General features: G+C 40.1%; 1 protein-coding gene across 5 annotated transcripts; it reads right to left on the bottom strand.

The window, feature by feature from the left end:
- Positions 1-2,732: 2,732 nt before the first annotated feature.
- LOC136849143 (zinc finger protein 91-like) lies at positions 2,733-26,891 on the bottom strand. Of its 5 annotated transcripts, none has more exons than XM_067122208.1 (2): positions 26,739-26,891; positions 2,733-8,603 (listed from the first exon to the last, which is right to left on the bottom strand). In XM_067122208.1, the coding sequence occupies exon 2, from the start codon at positions 8,563-8,565 to the stop codon at positions 6,583-6,585; it is 1,983 nt and encodes a 660-aa protein (XP_066978309.1). In that variant the 5' UTR covers positions 8,566-8,603; positions 26,739-26,891; the 3' UTR covers positions 2,733-6,582. The 5 variants fall into 5 exon arrangements, with proteins under 5 accessions (XP_066978309.1, XP_066978308.1, XP_066978312.1 ...); XM_067122207.1 differs by having other exon boundaries at positions 26,574-26,855; XM_067122211.1 differs by lacking the exon at positions 26,739-26,891 and adding an exon at positions 26,570-26,725.
- Between the last annotated feature and the right edge of the window lie 629 nt (positions 26,892-27,520).

The raw sequence follows: 27,520 nt of genomic DNA, 5'->3' as shown, positions 1-27,520 counted from the left end.
AACTGCCATTTTGCAATTCGTGTTCCTGATTACCAATTATACTTTCATCTCCCTTGTTTAACCTGAGGTATCCAGGCACCGGGGCATCCATCTTATCACAAACTGTGGCAAGGATAAGAAGGGTGATCTTTGGGGGTCCACTTTTGTTGACAGGAATTTGGCTGGCATACAATGACAAGAATAAGTGGTGTTTAGGTAGAAGGCCCTCTCATAAACCAGTGGTATTGAATGACATTGCTATTTCATTTGCATTGAGTACATCTTTTTGACTTGCTAAATAATCTTCTCCTCATTGTAAGGCAGGTTAAAGATGTGATGTCCAAACTCATTTAATCGTACACAGGGTGTTTTGAGCGCTGGCTTTTACTCATCTCCAGCTAATACTTAATTACAGATGGATAGTTACAAAATTCTGTTGCAAGATGGAAACAACATGGTAGCCATCTTAATTTTCATTGGCTGTTGGCATTGCTGTGCAACCCAGTTCTTGGGAGGTACTGTAGTCCCTGGTAAGGAGGGCCTGGATGTTGGATGTGTCTTATTTTTCATTAGCTGCTGGTGTTTTTGGTCAAACCAGTTCTTGGCAGACATTACCTGAGAAAGTATGGATGCATCAAAAGGGTGTGAATGAGAATTCCTTCATCACACTTGTTTGTGTTTGGTGGGAAAGTGAGTACTGTACTGTACTTCTGTAAGTGATGGCGGTCAGTATGAGAATTTCGTTTTTCTTGTTCATGGTGGGTTGCAACTTTTTGTTTAGTGCTTCTGGAAGTTGTCGGCAGTGGTAAGGATCAACATCTTTGACCTAAATAGATTTGATTAGAGTAGGACAATCTAGGTGGTCTTCATGCTTGTTTCTGTAGTGTATGCTTATAGGTGTCTTGTAGGTGGCAGGAAAGATGTTCTGAGAGACAAATCAGTGTCATACCTAAGAGTGAAGGCACCCTCTATCTAGGAATTTAGCCAACATTGCATCTCTTCAAATTCTCGGAAGGAGGAGGTGGGTTGTCCCAGAGGAGGAAGTCTGCCATATGCTGGTGAAGATGAAGTTAGGCATTTGTTGTACCATCCAACTGTCCATGACTGGCGAAAACAAAAACCACAAAGTGAAATATTGTACGTAACTAGTTATTATCTAAACAATACTATACAAAAATTCAGCAAGGTGCATGAAAGAATGGTAATTGCAACAGAACTGACTGTAGAGAACCCAAAATCTCTAGAGGCAAAACTGCCTGTTCTTGGAAGCGATGCACAAAGAATGACTAACCCTAACAGCTAGGACTTAGGGTTCTGTGGAAACCAATTACATAGTCAAACACATAGAAAAATTTTCTTCTTCTATGGAATGTCGGGCAATTGTAAAGAAACAGATTTATGATGTAACAATTTTAGATAGAACTGTTTCACTTCTGTGTATGTAACATTTCACACCTTATACCCCATTTTTTTCTCCATTTTAAGAAATTTTGGCTGCCAAGCCAGGCACTAGGGCACTTTTGGCCATTCAATGCTTAAGACAGTGAAAAAAGGGGGTCAGAGAGATTGGACAGTAAGAATGGAGTGGGGAGAAGTAAAAAGTGCAGCTAGAGAAAAGGGATGCTGCAAACACCTCTAAGTAATGCCAAAAGTGCACCACGTGAGGCAGTTGCTAGTAGACCATGCTTCTCTTCACATACCTTCTTTAGAATAAAGTACAGTACATGTCACTCAAAAGTACTTCAGTCAATTTCAGTTACCAAACAAAGGACAGTATGCTTTAATACCCTCTGTGACTTTGGACCTTCTTTTTCCAAAGGTACAAGTATTCAAGACTGCCTGATAGCATCATTCCAAAATCCACTCAGCCAACGACGGCCCATAATTTTAAGTATCTAAATATAAGTTAACAAAAATATTGAGAAACTTGCAACACTGCAAATTAACTCAAAAACTATTGTCGTTCTTTTAGTACAATTTCTTATAAACTTAGAGCCTTTATTTTTTATTTTCTATAAAACTGAACAAAGACCTACTTTGAAATGCACGTAAAGGTGTATTACTGATAAGAATATATTGAGCCTTCTCAAGTCAAGTTTGATTTGCAAAAGATTGTCGAGTGCACTGAAGGAGGCAGACAGCAATTTGTTCAGAGTAAACCCCTACAAGTCTTAGGAGGCCTGGAGTTTACAGGTTAGCCTTGGCTTGAGTGATAGGGATTGCTATTAAAGACACACATGATCTTTACAATACCATTATGGATTGTAAAAAAAAAAAAAAAAAATCAACTACAAAAACAACAAAAAGAGTTTTTGTAGGTCAATCTAGTAAACAATGTTAGGCTACCCAAATTTTTGAAAACTAGAGCCAATTTTTGGTGAGGTTAGCCTAACCATATCAATAAGGGAGGAGTGGATTCAAAATATTACCAGATGAACTGGCGTGTTGATCATAACCACCGTTGCTATTTTCTTGGAATCTGCTAAATTTTTAGAACCCAGGATTACATTATGATGACAAACAGTGCTATTATAAGTTTTCTTATATGACAACTGAGCGCACAAAAAAATTGTTTTGAAGATGGATATAGACTTTATAAAGGTGCAATAACACAAACATGTCAAGCACCCTTCAAAGTGCATGTTATTGTAAATTAACTAAAATATCAATTCCACAAGTGGAAAAGAATATCTTCTATTAAAAATAACCTCAAGGCAGACAATGTGAACAAAAAAGTAAAGGAAATACAATGCTATACATAATTATTTATTTCACAAAACCTATCCAAAATACAAAATTACAGAATACACAGCATAGAAACCATTTCTAACATACAGAAATCTTCCAACACCATACATACACAAAAAATTACTGTAGAATACCTCTCAAGTCTTGTACATTTTTTTTTTTATTTTTCAGTTACAGTAAAACCACTCTTTGGGAGAGAAAAAAGCCACTTCTATTAAGTACAGTAAACAAATATTTAGTGAGAACAGGAGCCTGTTGAATGAATACACTTCATAAAATAAAGGAAATGTGTTCATACAACAGCCAAACCATATCTTTACTCAGACTGGTGCTTTTGTTCCAAGTAGGAATTTCTAAAAGGTAAGTTAAAATTTCAAAAGGAACGGGGCAAGAATTTTAACCTTAAGATATTCTCAAACGTCATTCCCAATAGGCTTTATTGACAGTAATAATAAACAACAAAAAGAAGTGTCTCATGTTCCCTTCTGTTTTAACTTGCTGAAAATCTTCATACAATAGCAGAATAAAATTCACCTCTACAGTGTTCATCTTATATCAACCCAAAAAATGCCTTGTGGCATTTGACAACGTTGTGGCAGTAACAATTTGAAAATGAGCAAATCTGACACTTACTAAACTATGTAAATCCCACAAAATGGAATGATATTATGGCGTGCACTGAAAAGCCTGTGGCATAGAAAAATAAACTTCTAGTTAACAATATTTTTGGACATTTTCAGGTCAAATCACTAAATAAACACACCCTACAGTGTAACTGCACAAACAGTTTCTTTCAGACCCTGTCAATCACCGGGTTGCATTAGGGGATCAAGTCCAAAATTTCATACTAGTTAACTGTAAAAGTGATATCACTAAAGCATAGCTACCCCAATAATTTTCATTATCAGTAAATGCATAATTCCATATAAAAAAATTATTCAACTTAATATATACAGTATATGATGATTATGACTTAATAATCACCATGGAAGTTGCTACCTTTCCTATAAGACACACTTAACAGTTATCAAGATGGTTATAAAGTATCAAAGAACCATACATGTCATGATTCTATGGTAACCTACTCAGCCATAATTTAATTAAGTCGTAATTTTCCATTTCATTTATATAACTTGGTATTTCCTCAGACAACAGGTTAAATCTTTCCACTGCACCCAAGTCAGTGCTTTCGAAGGTTCCTGGAGGGGAGCAATTATAATTACAGAGGGAATTAGAGACCTTCAATGTGAGATATTCACCAATTTACTCACCTCTCCCACTCAGAATATGTTTCACTCTCCTGTGGGCAGGTCTGACCCTAATCAGAAGGGCAAGTCAACAGGAAAATGATGTAATGCAAAGGTTTACCTCAACAAAGCTTTTTTTTTCCATAAAGCTTCTCTAAGCTTGAATGAAAGTAGACTTGCCTTACTAAAGCTGAACATCTACTTAGGTAGAAAGGGGACTGATCACAAGCAGTACCCCTACTGGGATGAAGTCTCTGGTAGAAAATGTATAGTACTGTACTGAGCCTTAATCAAGTCATGTTACTAAGCACACTAAGGGTGTAAGATTGCACAAGAGTAGATACTAACACTGATCTGGCCCTATTTCTGAAGCTGGCAAAAATGCCAAACCTGGCAAGTTAATCTGCCTAAGCATTATACAGTAGAGCGAGAATGAAGTTCTTCTAAGTATTAACTTGGACGGCCATATCTGTGCAACACTCATTTGGACGACACCAGAGAAAAAAAAAAAAATAGTACTGTACTGTACCTGAATCAGTCATGTTTGCAGCCACTCTGTGAATGGATGATTATCTTGCTCTTAGCCTGACAGTGAATTACTGAATCACCAGTTATATCTTGGAGCTATCTATCCATGAAATTATTATTATTATGAAATAGTTTTATGAGATGGAATCCAGTTTCTACTCTCATAGGGGTTAAGCAAAGGATATGTTCTTAAATGAAATGTAATAAATGAAATGTAAGCTGGACAGCTAGGTGAGTACTTACCAAAGGGAACTGATGTTAAATAAATGCCACAAAGCAATATAGCTAGAGACTAGGTGACGCTGCAAAGAACAGCATCCCCCATACAGCTCCCTGTGGTTGATGGAGAACCTGAGGTTAGTGATCGACTGATTTATGGATTTTAAGGAATACATGCCAAGCACTGGGGCAACTAAGGCCATTCAGTGCTGAAACGGAAATCAACAGTGAAAAAGTTTGAAAGGTGTAACAGGAAGAAAACCTCGCAGTTGCACTATGAATCAATTGTTAGGAGAGGGTGGACATTAAGATGGAGGGGAGAATATGAACGGCAGTACAGTAAAAGAGGAGCGAGAGGTTGCAGCTAGGGGCCAAAGGGACGCTGCAAAGAACCTTAAGTAATGCCTACATTGCACCACATCAGGTGCACTGACGGCACTAAACCCCCCCCGCCCCCAAAGGGGTTGAGGTTAGTAAGCATAACCAATAAAAAATGACCAAGGCACAGTACTTGTGAGCGAGATGTCAACAACATCAAGCTTCACTGTAGTGACACCTCTAATATATCCTGGACAGACCAGGTTGATGTGCCCACATTCATTCTTCACATTACTGACAGTGAAGTCTTCAACTGGGACAGAAATACTACTCTTGTAAATCCTTTAGTATAAAAACCTATTGTCTGTTTGAGACACTGTCAACAAGGTTTTTGCAGACTAAAGGTATTTCTTTTCTACCATCAACAAATTCTGATAGGGAAGGGATTGCCAATATTTCTGAAATTTTCTCCAAAACTTTAACACCTGATCCTCATAATAAATTAAGCAAGTGTGTTATTCACATGGGACTAGTGGATTTTTCCTCCAGGACTCATATTATGATGATGTTTATCCCTAAACAGAGGGCCTGGATTGAATGCAGTGGGGCTTTCCTAAGCTGTCTTCGATACTTTACACCAGGGGAGCAAGATGGTTCACTAGTGAGAACAAAGCAGGATAGTACCAGTACTTTTAGAGAAGCACTGAAGGCCAACAGCCCAAGAAGTTCCCTCCTTTATGAACCAAAGGACTGAGGATAATGTGTCTATGTATTGTACTATATTTTAATGGGAGATAGGTAACCAACCTACACCTATACACCAGGTCCAAACTGCCTACTGTACTCACAACCATCAGCACCAACAGATCTTTCCACAGGTTCCAGGCAGAATTGAGGGAGTCTTCATGCAACATCATAAGGTGAGAAAAGGAGGTGATCTTTGTAAGGCCAGGAGGTGATCTTTGTTAAGGCCTTCTATTTGAAAATAATGCTGTCACAACTTTTTTTTTTTTGTGTCCAACACACAGTCTGTAACAATATAACTGTTTGATGAAATGCTACAGTAATGAGAATGGAGTTAGACCAAAATTTAGGAGGAGAATGATAAATCAAAAGTGGAATGCAGCCTATGGATTACAGCTTTAAACATGATGTAAATACTGTACACTAATGCTCCATTTAATGCTAAGGAGGTAAAATTGGCAATTTTTTGTGAAGCAGATCCTGCAAGATAAATTATGCTACCGGCAAAAATGAAAGAAAAACCTTGCAAATCTTGCAGATTAAGGTTAGGTCACTAAAGGGAAACCAAACTCGACTTGCATTTTATGCTATGCTTGCTCATATAAGCTGCAATTAAGAGAAATCAACACTCTTGGATAAAAAGATCGTAATTTGTTAACTGTAAATTATATGCACGGAAATGTTTACATTACCTCTGTGCTGCACATTGAATTATATGCACCAATATGTTTACACTACCTCTATGATACAAATTATTGTACAATACTGTATAAACAATTTTGTGTTCTCAATAGCAATATCAATCTATAGTTACTATATGGGCGACAGAGGTTTGTGGTAATGTTCTAAATTCTTTTTCCCCATTTTCTCTTATTTTATCATTTTGCACATTCTTTGTCTGAACTGTTTCTACAACAATAACATCCGAGTCCAAAGAATTTAATACTTCTACATCACTGCATCTCTCAGGAACATTACAAGAATTGGCATTATTCAATGAATTACTTTTTCCAAGAAATGACCCTGCCTGAGAACAATTTTTTCCTTTCACAGAGTCTAGTCTCATATTTTCCTTGTATTCAACAGCTGTATTACCCAAATCCTTGTTAGATTTCTCTACTGTTCTCGAGTCAGCATTCTCCCTTTGTTCATTTCCAACCAGACTAACATCAGTTTTTGGGCATACATTGCTCTCATCTACTTGCATAACATTCTCCCTTTGTTCATTTCCAACCAGACGGTCAATTTCTGGGCATACATTACTGTCATCTACTTGCACATTACACTCATCCCTTTTATTTTCAAAAACTTCCATAGCTATACCCACTTTCTGTGCATTTGTAATAGATGACTCATCTAAACTCTTATCTTTAGGCATGTGGGCCCTTTTAATGTGGCGATTCAATCTGGTTTGAGTTACATATGACTTTTTACACAATTCACAAGAGTATGGCCTATCTTGATGTAACCTCAAGTGAATTTTGACATAGCCTTTAGAAAGTTTCTTGAAACAGATTGGACAGGAATAAGGGCTCCCTGAATTATTGTCCTGAACAGGTGAAAGCCAATTTGTTGTTTCGGAAACATTTCCAGAGGAGGCAGTTGAAGAATTTTGTAAGATAGTAATGGGCCTAGTGTTCATATTACTGCAGTCCATATTATTTCCGAAGGCTACTTTTTCAGTGGATTTTTCTACTGTACCACTTACAACCTTTGTAAAATTGCTAAGTAAATGACTCGACTTATTTCTTGCTGCCTCTTCTCTTTGAACGTTTGATATGACTTGTCCACAATCTACTTGGCTACTGACTAAGTTTCTTGCACATTCTGATGCATTTTCACTTATTTCACTGCCAGATGAATTATACTTGCTTTTAAATCCCTGCTGCCCGTGCACCTTTTCAATGTGTCGCTTAAAATTGCCATGTAATTTGAATACCTTACCACAAGTTTCACATTTATAGGATTTTTCTGCTTCTTTGGAACTTGAATGCTTTGTCTGACTTCCCTTTGCAAAAGCCAGTGAATCTATGGGACCTGAAATTTTCAAAGTTATATGTTTTGGATCTAAAATCGGCTGTCCACTACCCATCACCAATAAGCCTATAAAATTACCTGAACTTTTCGATGGATTTAAATATAAATTCTCACCCAAAACTGTGCATCTTGCACCACCACCTGATGATACTAACATTGACATGTTTGAATTATGGGGAAAACAAGGATCTTGCTGGCTTAAAGTCTGTGGACCTGCAACTACATTTTCTAAATCTCTATGATTACTTCCATTTTCTAAACCTCTATGACTACTTCCATTTTCTAACTCTCTATGATTACTTCCATTTTCTAAATCTCTATGAATACTTCCTTTTTCCAAATCTCTATATTTACTTATTTTATTAGAATGATTTAACAGATGTACTCTCAAAAGATCATTACTCTCAAGCACTTTTCCACACTCATAGCACATACATGAAGACTTTGCAGAAAGTGCTGTCGTAATATTTTCATTCACTTTCTCTTTTGCAATATCTGTACATTCCACACCAACATGCCTTGAGTCTCTAGGGAATTTATTTTTACTTATGGATTTTTCATCACTACTATTCGCTTTTCTTTTCAAACTGGTTTTATCCCTGAATTTTGCATTAGCATTAGTTTTTTTAAGTGTTACCAATCCATCTTGATTCACTGTTGAGGATGAGGCAAGAATTTCAGTAGACTTCTCTTCCAAAATGAGTACATCGCATTCTTCTGATTCTCCTCCATTATTAAGCTGCATAATTATACCTTGCCTCAAATGCTCAACTTCATGGGAATCTGAAAATTCAAAGTTTATTATTAAAAGTACTCTAATACAAGCCATAGAACTAAAATGTATACATATATATCTTTTGTAATTTTGTACAAAGTTCACTCTGAATTTGTCTTAGAGCTTTTAAGCAATTTACAATGTCTCAAGACTATACAAACCATTATTATAATGTGACGTATTTGGAGGCACAACCTGCATATCAAAAATAACAGTTAAGCCTGCAGTAGCTACCAAGTGAGAGTAATCTTATCCCCTTGAGATGGAAACACAGACTCATTCAGTGTAGCTGAACACTATCACCCAAAGTTTAATCAGTATAGTAGGGGCATGGATCTCAAAGTAAAGTATTTTTCATTCCATAAAATAATACATTTGAGAAAGAAAATTACACAAGCCCATTTAATCATATTAAGCCTTACTCTGTGTACAATGAACTCAGCTACAATACACTGTTGAAAGAACAAAGGTTCTCCAGAGCATGCCATGCCTGCAGTCCACTGTATACCAACAACATCTCTTTCTTATGTGCAAACCAACATCTACAAGGGTGAAGGGAAGGGATGAGGGTACTAAAGACTGTTTAATGGGTTTGTATAAAAGTTTTTTTTTATGTTATATTAAAAAGACATTTTTATGATAAAATTAAGTTATATATATACTTACCCAGTAATTACTTAGCTAAGAGTTTCTACTCGAACAGCAGTTAGAATTCTGAATTCCATGGTAGCGATTCTTTTGTTTTGTGTAGGTGACTATACCCCGCCCACTTTCTGGGTGCGAAAGAGGAACAACATCGCCAACACGACAATTTGTTTATGTAAAAAAAAAAGTCCATGTGCGGGGAGGAGGGTGGGCTTCATCCGTAACTACAGTACTGGGTAAGTATATATAAAACTTAATTTTATCATAGAAATGTTATTTTTAAATAAGTAACTTACCCAGCAATTACTCAGCTGATTCCACATTGAAAGGTGGTGGGGATGTTTCTTCTACACCAACTCCTAAAGCATGCCCACTTAGCTTGGTAGACATTATTGGAGGAGGTGAGTCTACTTTTGGCAATAGCCTCTGATACCGATTTAGAAAATCCTTTCGCTCTGACGAGTCGATAGACAGTCGAAATGCTGTTAAGGCCAGAGAGGATAGGCCTTAATGAAACTTCCTGATGTGGGGTTGTCTGAGACTTGGAATCTCGGGAAGGAGTCTCGGAAAGTCTACAAGGAGATCGATCAGGTCCGGAAACCACTCCTTCTGCGGCCAGTAAGGAGCCACAGGAGTCATCCTTTCATTGTGGTGTGAGCGAAACTTCCTTACTACTTCTTGAATCATCCCGAATGGAGGAAAAACGTAAAGACCTAGGTTGGACCAGTCCAGGATCATTGCATCCGTCACCCAAGCTAGAGGGTCCGGAAAGGGGGAACAGAACAGAGGAAGGCGGTAACTCCTGAAAGTTGCAAACAGGTCTATGTTTGGTTGACCCCATTATTTCCAAAGGCTGGCACAAACGCGAAGATCTAGTGTCCACTCCGTGGGTAGAATTTGCTTGTGATGGCTCAACTCGTCCGCCAGTACATTGCACTTGCCCTGTATGAACCAGGTAACTAATCGAGTCTGGTTCCAATCCGCCCTGCATAGCAGGTCTCTCGCTACCTCGCAGAGTGAAAATGAGTGGGTTCCCCCCCTTGATGTTTGATGGCAATGAAGAATAAGAGGAATTTATTTTTGGTGATAGAAATTCATTTCTCGCTATAATGTGGTTCGGATTCCACAATAAGCTGTATGTCCCGTTGCTAGGTAACCAACTGGTTCTTAGCCACGTAAAATAAATCTAATCCTTCGGACCAGCCCTAGAAGAGCTGTTAACCCTTAAACGCCAAGCCTCTATTTACAAAAGTGTCTGCCGTATGCCGGTGGGGTTTGGGAGTTAGTGCTGAAGCGGAAAGAAAGTTTTTTTTTAAAAAATCACAGCACGCTTAGTTTTTAAGAATAAGAGTTCTTTTTTGGCTCCTTTTTTCTCATTGCCTGAAGTTTAGTATGCAACCATCAGAAATGAAAAAAAATATCATTATCATATACTGTATAAATATTGGAATATATGACAGCACAAAGAAAAATTTCATATACAATTGTATACAAATCGCGCTGTGAGCAAAACGGTTAAAGCTAACGAGCTATTTTTTTTTTCTCGTTGTATTATACACTAAATTGCAATGATTTTGGTATATAACAAATTGTAAAACAAACAAAGCAACACAGAGAAAATATTATCACAAAATGATGCATGAATTCGTAACGAGCGGACATAAAAAAGTTTTTTTTCAAAAATTCACCATAAATCGAAATATTGTGCTAGACTTCCCATTTGATGCAAAATGAAGGTAAATTATTGAATATTACTAGAATGTAAGAGTTTTAGCTTACAATTGCATTTTTCGACCATTTCGGTAGAGTCAAAGTTGACCGAAGGTTGAAATTTCGGCACTTATCGTGATTTATATGAAAATATTTCAAAACTGATAAAAGCTACAACCATGAGTTATTTTTTGTTGTATTCTACATGAAATTGTGCACATTTTCATATATAAAACGTTATGTAACGGCTAATATAAAATTATGCAAAAATTACGACAAAGTGACTAAAGAATTTCTGAGATTTTCAGCAGAGTTAGCGCGCGCGGACATATGGAAAAAGTTTTTTTTTCAAAAATTCACCATAAATCGAAATATTGTGCTAGAGACTTTTCGTTTGTTGCAAAATGAAGGTAAATAATTGAATATTACTAGAATGTAAGAGTTTTAGCATACAATTACATTTTTTACCATTTCGGTCGAGTCAAAATTGACCAAAGGTTGAAATTTTGGCACTTATCGTGATTTATATGAAAATATGTCAAAATTGATAAAAGCTACAACCAAGAGTTATTTTTGTTGTATTCTACATGAAATTGCACACATTTCCATATATAAAACTTCATGTAAAGGCTAATATAAAACTGTGCAAAAATTACGACAAAGTGACTAAAGAATTTCGGAGATTGTAAGAGCCTGACGCCGTCTCTTCCAAACACGTGTGTGTTCGTCGTCCATCGGAGTGGCGAGACGTTTGGCGTCTTCACAAACAGAAACATACACACAGTTTGATACAGAAGATTCGTTGGAACATTATGAGTACATGATTAGAATGCTTGCATGGCAATGCAAGTAGTGGTGATTGTACATACATCAAGACAACAATGGTTAGGGAGAAACAGACGGAAATATTGTATGGTTGAAATCGCGTTCCTTCAGAGAAAGAAAACGACATGCTCTTGTTGTCTTGTCCACTCCGATGGACGACGAACACACGAACACACACGTTTGGAAGAGACGGTGTCAGGCTCTTATAAGATTTTCAGCAGTGTTAGCGCAGACGTAAGGAAAAAGTTTTTTTCAAAAATTCACCATAAATCGAAATATTGTGCTAGAGACTTCTCGTTTGTTGCAAAATGAAGGTAAATGATTGAATATTACTAGAATGTAAGAGTTTTAGCTTACAATTGCATTTTTCGACCATTTCGGTCACATCAAAGTTGACCGAAGGTTGAAATTTTGGCACTTATCGTGATTTATATGAAAATGTCAAAATTGATAAAAGCTACAGCCATGTGTTATTTTTTGTTGTATTCTACATGAAATTGCACACATTTTCATATATAAAACTTTATGTAAAGGCTAATAGAAAATGGTGCAAAAATTACGACAAAGTGACTAAAGAATTTCTGAGATTTTCAGCAGAGTTAGCTGATGCTTCCTTTTGGGATAAGAAAGAAGTTCGTGCATGCGCAGCTGGGTCACGCTTGTAAACAAAACAACAGTGATCCGTGAACTCCCAGCATCCCTCAAGGCACGTGATTTAAAATTTTTCTGCGATTATTTAAAAAAACTTTTTGTAGTCGATGTATTTTACGTCCACTTGGCACCCGACAGACAACTTTTGTCGACATAAAATACGTCCAGTCGGCGTTAAAGGGTTAATCAGCTCAGTGGTCTGGTTAAACTAAGATATACTTTTTTTTAGGGCTGTGGTATTGTCCGCATGTACCGCTATAGTCTTGTGTACCTGTGTCACAAAATGTTGCAGACCTAGGTGTATCGCCTTCAATGTTCTCACGCTGATGCGAAGCCCTTTCTCCACCGAAGACCACCTCCCTGAGACTTCCAGGTTCCCAAGGAGTGCTCCCCAACCTAGGTCTGACACGTCAGAAAAGAAGTCTAGGTCAGGGCTCACCGGAACGAGAGACTTCCCTTCCGAAAGTCTGTCTGAAGACCTCCACCACTGCAGATCCTCCTTTATTTCTGAGGTTATCAGAGAGATGTGACGGTCCTGATGCACCTTCCGATCCCAGCAAGCTCTTAAATAGAACTGGAGAGGTCTCATGTGAAGTCTCCCCAGTCTTACGAATTGCTCCAGAGAAGCCATCGTCCCCAAGAGACTCATCCACTGGGTGGCGGAGCAAGAATGAAGCGAGAGGAAGAGGTATACTTTCCTCAGACAGTCTTCTACTCTCTTGAGTGACAGAGATTCCCAAAAACTCAGAAAGTCTATCAGAACTCCCAAATAAAGAATCTTCCAAGTGGGAATCATCCATGATTTCTCGAAGTTTATTATTACTCCTAATTCCTGGGTTAAAAGAAGAGTCTTCTGTAAGTCCTCCATGCAGCCGGTGAAAAGAAGCTTGGATAAGTCGCTAGCAGGAACCTTAACAGTGCAGAGTATGCCGACGAAGGAGCATCTTGCTCTGGAACAACCTCTTCCTCAGAAGAGACAGGAGAAAGCGATAAGTCCTCTGTTGTCTGAGCTGTAGGAGGAGCCTTCTGAAGCAAACAGAGTATTATCCAGTTTGCTCTGAATCGGGTCAACTGGAGGAGGAACAATGTCCGAGATGATACTACTAAGAAGCGGTGGAGGAGTGGGTGCCAATGGGTGCTCAGGGGGGCGATGTGGAGATGGGAGCCAGTAGCGAAACTTGTTGGTGAATGGGCGCCAGTGGGCGCTCAACCACAAACGGGAGTTTGGGAGCTTCGATGCTAGTTGCTGGTGCTGACTGTACAGATGAAGGTGTTGGGTGCACAACTCCTGATGCAGTAGCTCCTTCATTTGAAGACGAACGTCTTCCACTTCTTTACATCCCAGTCACTATACTCTTCACAACGAATACCCACTGAACATGTTTGTCCCCTACATTGAACACAAACAGTGTGAGAGTCGTAAGATTCTTCAGTCAAATCTAGTATTGCAGCCTTTGCTACAGTACCTAATACTAAAACTAGTGTCAGACATCCTGGAAAGTTCTAATACAAGTAAAAAAAAGAAAAAAGGGGGTAAAGAGTCGAAAACCAATGATCAAAACTCGCCTAACACTAACACTATCTTAATTATGCCGAAAGGCTACGAAAATAAACACTTCATCAATCGAAGATAGAGCAAACAACCAGAAAAGTATCAATTTCAAAATTCAAGCTGCTGCCAACCACAGTCCTTCAACCACAGCAGGCAGAAACAAATTGAAGCTTTTTGCTATGTTGTCCCTTTTCTTACACCTGAAAGTGGGCTTGGCACGTCGCCACGACCAAAACAAATTAGCGTGACCTGCAATTTCAAAATTTTAAGCTGCCAGTTAAAAGAAACTAATAGATATGTAATGGCTATGGGTAAGTTACTTATATAAAAGTTTAAAATACAGCAATCTGTATTTTTCCTATGTATACAAACCCAAGACTTTTATGTATATGAGTATCCTACAGTAAAAACTGGAGAATGTCATCAAACTTGGTTACAAGGTAGTAAACTGGTGGCTAAGGGAGCTGAGTAGGAGGAATAACCTCACTTACCTGACATCTACAAGCACTTTTTCCTTTTGTCTCAGGAACAAAGTGTGGCTGAGGTGGGAACTGCGATAAAAGGCTCTGGTTTGTATACCTAAGAAAAATACATATTATTTTAACTGTATATTTGTTCTTATGGAAATACAAATTATAGTGCCACCTTTTATATAGGAGACTCATTCCTTACGTTTCAAGGTCATCTCTGTCCACTAAATAGAAGTTGAAACACCACATGGATGCAATGACTCCTGTAACCTATTCAGTCTGGCATAAAGATGACAGAGAGGCAAGAGCCTCATCAAGTATGGAATAAATCAGAGAACCAGTGATGAGCTACCTAAACGGTTGGAGGGCAGCTATATCTTGGTCACATTACACCTCTACCACTGGCTCCAAACCCCTGGTTAAAAGGGAAGAAAGATCGTACTATCTTAGCCACCAAACTATAGGACTGGTTGCTAAACTGAGTACATGTACGGGCAGTCCCTAGTTAACAGCAGGGGTTCCATCCCCGGCTGAGAGCCACTAACCGAAAATCAGTGATAACAGCGACGAAAACCCACTTAACAGCACTGTTAACCATATACTGGCACCAAAAGCCCCACTTAACAGTGATGTTAACAGGAGAGCAGTGCCAAAATCCCCACTTATCAGCGCCATTAACCAGATACTGAAGCAACGTTAACTGGAGACTGGTGCCGAAATTCTGGTTAATGACATTGCTGGCCAAGCACCGCGACACCAAAACGCCGTTAACTGATGATGCCAGTAAGCGGGGACTGCCTGTAGCCACCTATACCTACACCTAGTAAAGTACACACTTGGCCAAAATGCTACCCCTCAGGGAGAGTAAGAAGCAGAATGAATAGAGGCAAATTAGTCAGTAACTCAGCCACAGCCTTACACTCTTCAAATATCTTTAGCAAGATGCTTTTCTGTTTAAAAGCAGCTGGGTGCTTACAGAACCTGCTTAGCAGCCACTACAGGTCCCAGAGGCAAAGTTTGGAACCTGTGCGTGAAGTCCCTCATGCAGGCTGAAGTGAACGTGGTCTATGTTACAATCACTTGCCCTCATCACCCACATACTGAAAACTTACTTGAAATGCCAGAGTGAACCCAAGGTTCTGACTTTTCAATTTCTGCCTGAGCTGTATGACTGACTACTATTGGAAATGTTGCAAGCTGATCTAATACATCACAAAGCCAAAAAAAAAAGGCAAGTGTTCTAAATTCCCAAACAATCAAGAGGTGCTAACACTCTGTGACATATGGGGTCAGGTCATACTTGGTAGCATACATGGTTCACACCAGGCACAGAAACCTTTCATCCAGACCAACTGAAGATAACAAGGAAAGGAAGCAAAAACTCATGTCTTTTCTGGCTGATGGTACCAAAATTTTGTGGAATTAGCGAAAAAGAGTGCAATTCCGATCTCCGAGTCCTGAACAGCATGGTTATGATACCTGACAAGATGCTTCATCAAGGAACAAAAGTACTGTACTGTGAATGAGGTCTCTCAATGGCTGAACACAGCACAAGTAGGCTTTGGAAGAGAAAATCACATCCCTACTCAGAAGACAAAGCCTCAACATTTAAATATTCCTATTTTTCCTGTCTCTTTAACCTTGACAGTCCAAATGGATGACAAAACTGCTAACAATAATTATGAAGACAATGGATTTAGACGATTAAAATAGCAGCAAACATTAGGCTTGAGATTTTGAGAAAGTTTAACAGTTACACCAATGATATATAGAAGACAAAAAAACCTGTCAATATTGTCTACATTCACAGCACAGATATGGTGGAAATTGACAAATGAAGAAATATAAAGTCAAAGCTGTTGTGGAATATAACAACACAATGGGAGGCAATCTTCATTTCTTTTTGGTATAAATAATACTGTAAATTTTTAGTGTTCCTTCAAACATAAAATCAAATCTCTCTCGCTGAGTTTTATAATGTTACATGAATAAGATAACAGGGCTGTATCTGGATAATACACTACTACATAATTCAAGGACAAAATCAGCGAATGTAATAATTTTTTTATTTTTCCTATTTTTCTGTAACCTCTGAGTTAACCTGGGAATGTAAAATGTCATTCCAAAGTCCAATAACTTCCAATGTATACAGATAATTTTTCAAAAACTTCAAACTCAATATTATCCTATAAAGAAGACAAAAAATATTTTCATAACAGTAGTTTCTAACTTGGGCGGCAGGCTTTTACTTCAAAATCGTGGTAGTGCTTTGATAGTTTAGTGGAAGTGACAATCCCCGCCCACTACAGGGGTAGTGGAAACAACTTAGCAAACAACCTCATTCCATTTGTGCTCATATGTCCAAGAGAGGGGAAGATGGAGGGTTCCAATTCTGTAGTTACTTGGTAAGTATATATGAAACTTAATTTTGTTATGAAAATATAATTATCATATAAGTAATTTATCAAGTAATTACAAAGCTGAATCCCACATTGATAGGGGGAGGGATATATGGACATACTCTACTCAAAAAACATTAAGATATGGTAATGACTTTGAAATAGAAAGTACTGTATTGCTAGCATTGAAACAATGCTTGTCATTTCCTTACCTGGTAAGGGAGCTACTACAGGCGAATACTGGGTCACCTCTACATAAGTGGGAGTCTTGTAGAGTGTAGAGGAGGATAAGCCTGATCGCTGACAAGACATACATCAATGCCCTTGCCCTGGGCGCAGTACCAACATAACGAATAACCAGACAACACTGTCACCTACACTGACAAAAACCCACTACCCATCTACTAAGAATGGTGAGCACTCCAGGTACAAAGTACCCCCAGGCTCCCCAAAACTTGACACCCTACGTCAAGGCGAAGAGATAAAAGAGAAAGAATGCTTCCTATGCTTCTTCCCCCAATATCATGCCAGCCACTGATAATGGCTCCAAGGCACTGCAATTCTTAAACACTTCCTTTATGTAGTGAGACATGAAGATCGATTTGAACCTCCAAAAGGTTGAATGAAGAATGGATGAAAGGGACATATTGTGGCTGAAGGAGAGGTAGCAACTCCTCAGACCTCATGCATTTTCACTTTGAAAGAAGGCAAAATGTCCTCCTGAATCCAAGAATGCACCTCAGAAATCAGATCCCTTAGGAAGAACGACAGTGCGTTCTTAGAAAGGGGGCGAGAAGGATTCTTGACAGAACACCAGAGGTTGCTGGATGGCCCTCTGATCTTCTTGGTCCTGTGCAGATAATATCTTAGGGCTCTAACTGGGCAAAGAACCCTTCCTTCTTCCTCCGGGCCAAGGACTTCTTTTAAACTCTTAAGGTGGAAGGAACGAGGCCAAGGCTTGGAAGGGTCCTCGTTCTTAGCTGAGAAACCTAGGGTAAAAGAGCACACTGTCTCCCCTTGGGAGAAGCCTACCCTCTTATCAATAGCCTGCAGCTCACTTATGCGCTTGGCAGTAGCCAGAGCCACGAGAAAGAGTGTCTTCCAAGTAAGGAAACTAAATTGGCTTTTTTCTGCTTAAAAGTCAAATAACTTGATGAGGTCATTAAGATCCCAGTTCGATGACAGGTCTAGACCTCTATGCTTAAAAACTGAGCTAGGCATAGCTCGATACCCCTTACTGGTGGAAGATGACAGACTTCTAGAGGTTTGCAGATAGAGGAGGAAATATGCTATTTGTGTCAAAGATGTCTCAGAAGACAAGACGTTATGTCTGAGACACCATCTACGAAAAACGGCCGCTCTGCTTGGTAGACGTCGCAAGAACATTGGCGTCTGCAACTTGCAATAGCTTCTGCAGCTGCTCTTGAAAAACCTTTTGCTCTGACAAGCTTCCTGACAGTATGAAGCCTGTCAGAGCAAAAGCAGACAACCTTTGGTGGTATCTCTTGAAGTGAGGCTGTTTGTGTAGCCTCAGGAAATCCACCAAAAGCCATAGAAGGTCCAGAAACCACTCCTTCATGGACCAGAATAGAGCTACAAGGGCCATCAAGACGTTGTGGTGCGAGACGAACTTGTTCAGCACTTCCCTTACCATGTTGAAGGGTGGGAAGGCATACAGATCCAGGCCAGACCAGTTTTGGAGCATGGCGTCTGTTGCCCATGCCAGGGGATCCAGGGCGGGAAGGCATAAGAGAGCAAGTCGATGGTTTCTTGAAGTGGCAAACAGGTCTGAAGTTGGTTTGCCCATAATCTCCAAAGGTTGAGACAGACCAGAGGATCCAAGGTCCACTAGGTGGGAAGGACCTGCTTCCGATGGCTTAGTTCGTCTGCCAGAACGTTCAGTTTCCCATGAATAAATCAAGTGACCAGCGTCACTCAGTTTTGGTCTACCCATAGAAGAAGATTTTTTGCTGCCTGGCAGAGAGAAAAGGAATGGATGTCTCCTCGCTTCCCAATATATGTCAGTGCAGTGGTATTGTCTGCATGGACTACCACTATCTTCTTGTAGATCATGGTTGAGAAGCACTGAAGCCCTCGATGAACTGGCTTCAACTCCTTGACATTGATATGAAGGTCCCGTTTTTCTTGGAACCACGTCCCACAAACTTCCTGACTCCCCAGAAGGGCTCCCCAACCTAGGTTCGAGGTATCTGACAAAAAGTCTGGGTTGGGGCTCAGAGGATGAAGACTTTCCCTGTGAAAAGTCTTCCTTTGGACAGCCACCACTGGATGTCCAACTTGATTTCCTGAGTTATGGGAAACACAATGGTTCGGTTTTCCTGCCCCAGTTGGCTTTGAGGTGGAGTTGGAGGACTCGTATGGAGTCTGCCCAGTTTGACAAACACCTCGATGGATGCTAGAGTTCCCAGTAGGCTATCCATTGATGGGCCGAGTTAGATAAGTGAGCAAGAAAACTGTGGATCATCTTGAGGCAGTTGGCGATTCTCTTGGGGGATGGAAAAACTCGAAAAGTCTGAGAACTGAGAATCATCCCCAAAAAGAGAACCTCTTGTGTCGGGGCTAACTGGGACTTCTGGAGGTTTATGAGTATGCCTAGTTCTTGAGTAAGGCAAAGAATGGTCTGCAAGTCCTTCATGCACTTCTTCGAAGGGAATCGAGGGAGCCAGTCGTCCAGGTAAAGACTGATGTTGATGCCGATCAGATGAAGCCATTTTGCGAGAGGGGAGAGGACACAAGTAAACACCTGATGTGCTCTGGAGAGGCTGAAGCATCTGCATATCCAGCGTTATCACCCAATCGCCCAGGTGAATGGATGACAGGACTGACTGGTTCATCTCCATCTTGATCTTTGTCTTCCTTATAGAGAGACTGAAGGCGCTTACATCGAGGAGTGGTCTCCAACCCCCCGATGATCTGGGGACTACAAACAGATGATTGTAGAAGCCCTCTGTGCAGATGTCCTGTACTTCTATGGCTCTTGTTGGGAGGGGGCATACCTCCTTTAAAAGGGCCAAATCCTTCTCTAAGCCTTTTGAGTAAGCCGTCAAGATGATGGGAGAAGTGACCAAAGGAGGGTTCTCCATGAAGGGGATGGGGTAGTCCTCCTTTAGAACCTTGATGTTCCACTGTTCTGCCCCTCTGTGACTCCATTTCTCCCAAAAATGAAGAAGTCTAGCTCCTACTCGGGAACGAAGGACTTCTCCATTTCTTAGGCAAGGCCTTGGAAGAGCTCCTCTTGATGGCTCTGGCTGAGAACCAGACATTGGAGTGGGATGTGGGTTGTGACCTGTGCTTGCTTCCATGAAAGGGATGGTGTTGAAGGGGAGAGAACATCGTAGGCATAAAAGACGATGAAAACTTGGGGCGTTCGGAGGACTGCACTAAGAGGTCTTGGGTGAACTTCTTCTGGAGGTCTGAAGCAATTTCCCTCACTATTGTCTTAGGGAAAAGGTGAAGAGGATCTACAGGTGAAAATAATAGCCCGACTTCTGAGACTGTGTGACTCCTCTAGTGGTGAGGGAGCACCAAAGTCCTCGCTTCTTAACACCCCCAACGAGAAAAGGGCTGCAAGTTCTGAAGAGCCATCCCTGATGGCTTTGTTGGCACACGACAGAACTCCTAACCAATCTGACGCAATCCAAGTCCTTGTAGTCTCTGACTTTCTTGGCAAGGTCTCCGACCAACCAGTCTAGGAAACTGAAGCCCTCGAATACTTGAAGAGGTTCTTAACCAGTGGTCCAGCTCTGGCGATGAGAACATTATCTTCGCCAAAGTGAAGGCCATGCAGCAGGAAGAGTCGATGAGGCTGCAGAAGTTCCTTTGGGACTTAATTATACCCAAGATGTTGTCCAATTGTCATTGTACAGACAAAACAGAAGGGTCTGCTACTGCAGAAGCTTGTTGTGCCAAGGCCTGAGACTTAGTATGAGGAGGCAGCTGAGCAGAGGCTGGATCCAAAACCCCAATGACAGGAGGTGTCAGGAGTTTAAAAGTGGCACCAGGGAGCGCTGGCGCCCCAGGAGGCTCGGCCGACAGTGGGCGCTTGGAAGGCCAAACGAACTTAGGAGCTAACTGGCGCTCATGCACTGAAGGGCGCTCAGGAAGAACCAAACGTCCTGTCAAAAGACGTTCAGGTGCCAAGGGGAACTCTGGTGCCACTGGGTGCTCTGGCGCCACTGGGCACTTTGGCACCAACAGCCACATCACAGAAGTAGCTGAAGACTTTGGGATCACCGAGTGTTCCGGTGCTAACGGGTGCTCGGAAGCTTGAGGGAGCTCAGCAGCAACTAGGTTTACGGTTACAGGAGCTGGGCAATCGGGCCCCAATGGGCGCTCAGACACTTTCTTAAAATCAGGAGAACGCTCCAGAGCAATGGATGGGTGCTCAGCAGAGTTCCTTGAGAAAGAAGAAGAGCGCTTGCGAGAGCGTCCATGTTTAACTGTCGAAGACTGTCCTTCTAACTCCGGGTGATCCTGAGTGAAGCGTTCAGGACTCTCCCAAAAACTGCATGATGGTTGATTATCTTGAGAAGGTTCTCTGAACCTTTTCACAGGCACTGGGGGGGGGAATAAGGCACATCCTTATCACGTCTTTTCAAGGAACAAGATTCGTCTTTAAAGCACCAATGGTGCCTGGGACTGGATTCACTAGAGCTAGAAAGGCTAGATGAAAGGCGGCTCACTTCCATTGAGATGCCTTTCCAATGGCGCTCTGTCGTGACCTGGGAAGCGACAACAGGTCTGACTAAGAGGGAGACTGCCTGTGGGCAGACCCAACCAACTTTTGGCCTACCAGTTTGGCTCCTCCCAGGTTTAGGGGAGTTTGCCAGGGACCTTTGCCTGGGAGAATCAGCAAACAGACAGCCACCTCCCCCACTGACACTGCACTTGTCCATAAGGACTACCACTGAAGTGCCTATCTGTTCCATTATATTCACTAATAATTCAAATTTCTGGTTAACTCTCAACTCAAGGCTGGCAATGGGGTCAGGATTGGGAGTAAGGGAGCTGGGAAGAGGAGATGGTGGAACAGACTGCGAACTGGGATTAGGCGGAATAAAAGGTACAAATTCAGAAACATTATCAGTCACAGACTTAGCAGAAACCTGACTAGCTAATGTTTTTTTACTAATGGCTCTAGAAGCCGCTTTCCTCTTTTTATCTCTAACTTTGACAAATGACTACAGTATTCAAAGTTTTCCGCATTTTAACATCTCAATGTTCACATTCATTGCGAATCAAGTCTGGAGAACAAATTTGACCCCTACAAGATGTGCTAAGTGTATGTGGGTCATAACAGGCTTTAGTCAATCTAGTATACAGCCTTTGCTGCAATACCTAAAACTCTGGGAACTAGAATCAGACATCGCCAACAAGTAAAAAGTCAACAAAGCCTAGATTTCTAAGATCAGTAAGAAAATCAGTCAAGAATAGGTAAATTCGGTCTGAAATAACCTGACACTATCTAATTATGCCGAAAAGGCTACCATAAAGAGAATAATTCACCAATTGTTGTAAAAAACAACCAACAGAGAAGCAAAATCATTTAAAAAAACCGCTGCTGCTAATCACTGTTGTACAGCCAACAGCCGGCAGAGACATACTGAGCTCTAGCCGAGCCAGTTCCTCTCTTACCCCGAAATTGGGCGAGGTTAGTCGTCTAGCCAAAACAAAAGTAGAGCGACTGCAAATTTCAAAATTCTACCTGCCAACAAGTAGAATCTTATCTGTAATTAAGTAATTACTTGGTAAGTTGCTTATATAAAGACCTTTTGCTTTGTAAGAAAAAAAGTTACAAATACCAAATAGAAATTTTTTTTTTTAATTTTGAGTCAACAAAACATGCTTATCAATGGTGCATTTCTGTGTTTTCAGAAATGCACAGAAAGAAAATTTACTTCAAAAATTGGTGGGGAAAAATGAATCTAATATCACTGGTAGTTAGTTCAGCTGCAGTAAAATATTTAGTGACAGCATCTCACACAGCATTTCCAAAACTGATCATTCTCACAAATCTGATTTTGTTATCTGGATATTTATTTGCTTCCATCATTATGCAGTACTGTCAATGACAGCACCCATTAGGAAAAAATATAGTCTATAGGTTCTGAATTTCTGTCAGGTACACTGACAAGTCCTGCATTTTCCTGAAGAAAATTTGGTGCCAAATTCCACTTCTTCCAGTGGATAGGCACATGCCCAAACAGACCACTCACCCCACAATCACCATCATAACTATATCACTTACAAATACTTCAAATTCATCACTTTCAGGTTCTGTGTTTCTATCAAAATCATCCTCACTACATTCTCAATCACAATCACCAATGTATCTTTCCACTGCTTTGCAAACACAATAACTTTAGATGTAAAAAGTACCCACAATTCTCAAATTTCCCTTACACTGCCAATATACGCACAAACTCCCTCGAAAAATCAAAAAGTGTCACAAGAACATTAACAAGTTATTTCATAACAATAGAGACACCGTGGCAAAAATTTATTTCTTTTGTCTCCTAATTGATTTGTGAACAAGATGGCATCATAAAACTCTACCTCTCACTCCAACATTATCTGCCACAGCATTCTGAAGTAAAAGGATTGCTAAAATCAACAGCTGCATTTTGGCAGGACATTAAAAGTTAATATTATCGATACATCACATTTCCAGGGTTTTTAGGTGGGAAAAATATAAAAGTGTGAAATACAAAGATATATTAAAACATCCTCCATGATTTTTCTACAATTTCTCATTATGATTAATTAAAGGTTTAATGAAAGGCTTTTAAAATGACATCACACACTATCCTAGGTAAGTAAGAATATGGTAACCTAGGTTAGGGCATAAGCCTATTATTTACTTGAAATTACAGTGCCCTAGGTTAGGTTAGGTGAAGGGGTCTAGAAGGGCGAGATCCTCAACCAGGTGAAGACCTGGTGCCTTAGGTTCTATTACATTATGTATAGGTTAGGTCACAACACTATTTCAATTTACAGTCCCCTACATTAGGTTAAGATGTGCATTGGGGAAGGGGAGGGAGGAAGTCAGGTCAGCTAGGTAAGGATCAGTGCTCTAGGTTAGGTTTGGTTAAATACATCTTCCTATTTCATTCATTTTGTGTTGTCACCCACCTAAAAGCCAACTCTTCCTAATAAGGGTTCCCACAAACTAGAATACTGTGGGAAGGAGGCTTCCAGTATCTCTAAAACTACTCCATTTGCAGTAAAACTAAAGAACAACTCCACCTGGACTACTACCTTGGAAACTGATTTCTCCCATACTTTTAGTGTTGCTGATAAAGGAGGTGGTGTTTTTCATTGTCGGTCAATTATTATTAAGCTCAACTCTATCCAAGATGGTTGGGGACCCTGTGGGAATGCGGGGTTTTGGGTGGGGGAAATCAATGGTGGAAAGATCAGACTGCCATGCTGTTATTATGGAATGGTTCGGCGCATGTGCAGGTCATTAGGGAACCATATGTTCATGAAAGGACTGGCTAAGGAACCTATTATAATAGGAACTATACTAACCTAACTTACCCTAACCTAACCTAACCTAACCTAGTAGGCGGTGTTACTCGGTGAAGGGAACTCCACTTTTTACCAAAGGTTCCCCTATAACACGGGGCATGTGCGATAGCATTCCAGGATCAGTTCTTAAGTTAATTACAGACAACCACCAAAAACCAACTGTAAATTTTTGATAAGCAACCAAAATATAGAAAATGTTAATTTCCAAGGTAATACCCTATGCCGAGATGTTCTGTAGTTCTACCTCATTTGCAGTTCCTCGTTGGGTGAGTGGGTTCCATTCTCAGCTAGCACTCTGCTGGCTGCGGGTTCGAATCTCCGACTGGCCAATGAAGAATAAGAGGAATTTATTTCTGGTGATAGAATTTCATTTCTTGCTATAATGTGGTTCAGATTCCACAATAAGCTGTAGGTCCCATTGCTAGGCAACCAATTTGTTCTTAGCCACGTAAAATAAATCTAATCCTTCGGGCCAGCCCTAGGAGAGCTGTTAATCAGCTCAGTGGTCAGGTTAAACTAAGATATACATGACATCTACCTCATATGCTAACAAAATAAAAGTCAGAAACACTTAAAGCAAAATTTCAACTCCAGAACATCATTAAGGTTAAAAGTAAAAATTTATCTGCAATTTTATCTGTAATCCCACAGGCCTAGTGCCATGAAGTTTCAGTAAAACTGAAGACTACTAATGATGCCTCATTCACGCCAGTCACCGACAAGGATATTTACTGCTGTATCTTAATGCATTTGTTAGTAGAACTAAGTATTGGCTCCATGTTGAGCATTATCGTGGAAATTTACTTTTTCTGTAGTATTTGGTTGCTTATCAAGAATTAAATGTTATTTTTTTCACTCGACTGTAATTAACTGATTATATTTTTGCCATTGTGCAGTGTTATAGGGGGAACTTTAGGTAAAAAGTGGTTTCCTTCACTGGGGGCCTGAGCCACCGGCTAAGTAACGCGACCTTCTAAATTAGGTTAGGTTTGGGTACATTAGGTTGGTATGGTTCCTTTTATAGTAGATTTCCTTAGCCAGTTCCTTCTTGAATATTTGGCTCCCTAATGTCTCTCGTATTTGCAGAACCGTTTCATAAAGTGCGTGTGGAGCTAATACTTAGTCTTTTGTGTATGTTTATATTTAATGTCTTCTCTTCAAGTTTCCATATTCTTCCCCAAGGGGTCTGGTACTAGCCTATACACAGCGCAGCCATATTGCACATAGGCTAACTGGTAGGATTACAGTCCGTTAGTCCGAAGGCCCGATGGTCCGAAGGTCCGATAGTCGTAGGTTGGTATTTTTATGGGTGTTTACTGGTTACAATTTTGCCGTATTAGCTATGGAGGGGTGGGGGGCTGATTACAGTCCGTCGGACTATCGGGCCTTCTGACTTTCGGACTATCGGACCTTCGGACTATCGGGCCTTCGGACTATAGGGCGGTCACCAACTGGTAGTTATCATACAAGAGGGGTTCAGTAGTTGGTTAACCTAGGCCAATGTTCTTTCAAAGCATTTGACCTAAGATAACACATTACTCTGAAAAGTTATGGTTTCGGCTCTCGTGACACACGTTGTCCAGTGCCACTTGAGGGTAGAATGGTTCTCTTTGACATAATAGGAAGGGCACAGAACCCTCTGTTGGGTTAGGTTAGGGTAGGTTGCGAAATGTTAGGCTACTGTGTCTGCAGCCCCGTCTCGCCCTCGTTTCTGTGTCCCCAACCCCAGAACCTGTGAGTTCGGGTCGTTTCGGCCCTAAGTCATTTAGGCCGTAAGCACGTTTACGTGCAAAATGGGCGCCGTGTTTAGTACCAGCCCCTTGAGGATGTACGTAAAACATAAAATAATAACGGTAAACACCATAAACAAAACGGTAAATGTCCACTGGATATAATACTAGTATCCCAATAGAGGATAGGCCTAGTACTGCATCACTTTACTGAGAAACGAAATAGGGCTGTTGTTGCTCCAATTGCTTTAAGACCAGATGTGTTCTGAAGACCTCGTATCATTCTTGTCGTTTTAATGAAGTAGTTTCATATCACGACTGAGTAGCTCGTCAATGAAAAAAATGCCTCGTTTTTAACGAAACTGTCACAATTGTTCAGATCACATGTAGAGCCATTGGAATAATCACAGTCCAACGTAATAGTGGTAAAAAAATACCTACTTACCCCAATCGTAGGGTAAAATAAAGGCCAGGCCTTTGCAACTGTAGCGAACAATCCGTCTACCTCCAAGATAACGTCATTCGAATGTTAACCTTCAAAAAGATGCAGACAATCAAGTATCTGGTTCAGCGTTAAACAATTGGAATTAAAAGCAATTTGGCAACTTACGCAGTATACTTTCGAACACGGGTTTTTTTATCTGGTACGATTCGGATTGGACTAGCAGCTCAACTATTTAACTCAGCGTTGCCACTGCCAAGGGAGTTTTCCCCTACCCCAGAGGCGAATTCTTCCCACTTTCCCACACGCACCTAATATAACAATAGGAAAAATGAAAATGAAGTAGTGCTATACATTTTAGTTTCAATTCATATTGAAAATAAACATTCCAATATTAGGTATAGACAAATGAACTCAGTTAAAGAAATATGTATGAAAATTTAATGCATTTATAGTAAATGTATATAAATTATCAATTATTATGTCATTACAAAAACATTGATTCAGCACTAAGAATGTCACAGAACTTTGTTTACTTTAAAGAGGAAAAATTAGATTTTACAAGAAAAATTATAAACATATATAAATTTCAGATTGTTTAATTGCAAAATTCATGGCTGTAACAACAGTATTGCCTTTGACCAGTAGCAAAGGAAGAACGGACTATGCTCAAGTAAGTTATGAAAATACATTTCTAAGACAAAAGTTAAAGCATTTATAGTAAATATAAATAAATGCCAGTTTATTCTATTATAAAAAAGCATTGATGTTGTCGCGAAAAAGTTCAGTGCACGAGATTTTTTCGCTTCAAACTCCCACCGATTCTATGGGGCTGACAGAATAGCGGGAACTTCTAGACAAGGCACGTCATAAACACGACTGTTAATGCACATTTTGCTGAGGTCCTTAAGCCTGAATAACTAGAAGTGAATTAACCCAATTAGCAACTG

This window comes from Macrobrachium rosenbergii, chromosome 20 (genome assembly GCF_040412425.1).
Source record: "Macrobrachium rosenbergii isolate ZJJX-2024 chromosome 20, ASM4041242v1, whole genome shotgun sequence".
NCBI lineage: Eukaryota > Metazoa > Arthropoda > Malacostraca > Decapoda > Palaemonidae > Macrobrachium > Macrobrachium rosenbergii.
The sequence above is the reverse complement of the archived record's forward strand: the minus strand, read 5'-3'. Positions and strand labels throughout refer to the sequence as shown.

Coding starts and splice junctions, on each gene's coding strand:
- LOC136849143 (XM_067122206.1), bottom strand. CDS start 24,186: ATGAAAAACACCACCTCCTTTATCAGCAACACTAAAAGTATGGGAGAA. Junction 8,604..24,125: donor GGGAGAAATCAGTTTCCAAG/GTAGTAGTCCAG, acceptor TTGAATTTTCAG/ATTCCCATGAAGTTGAGCAT.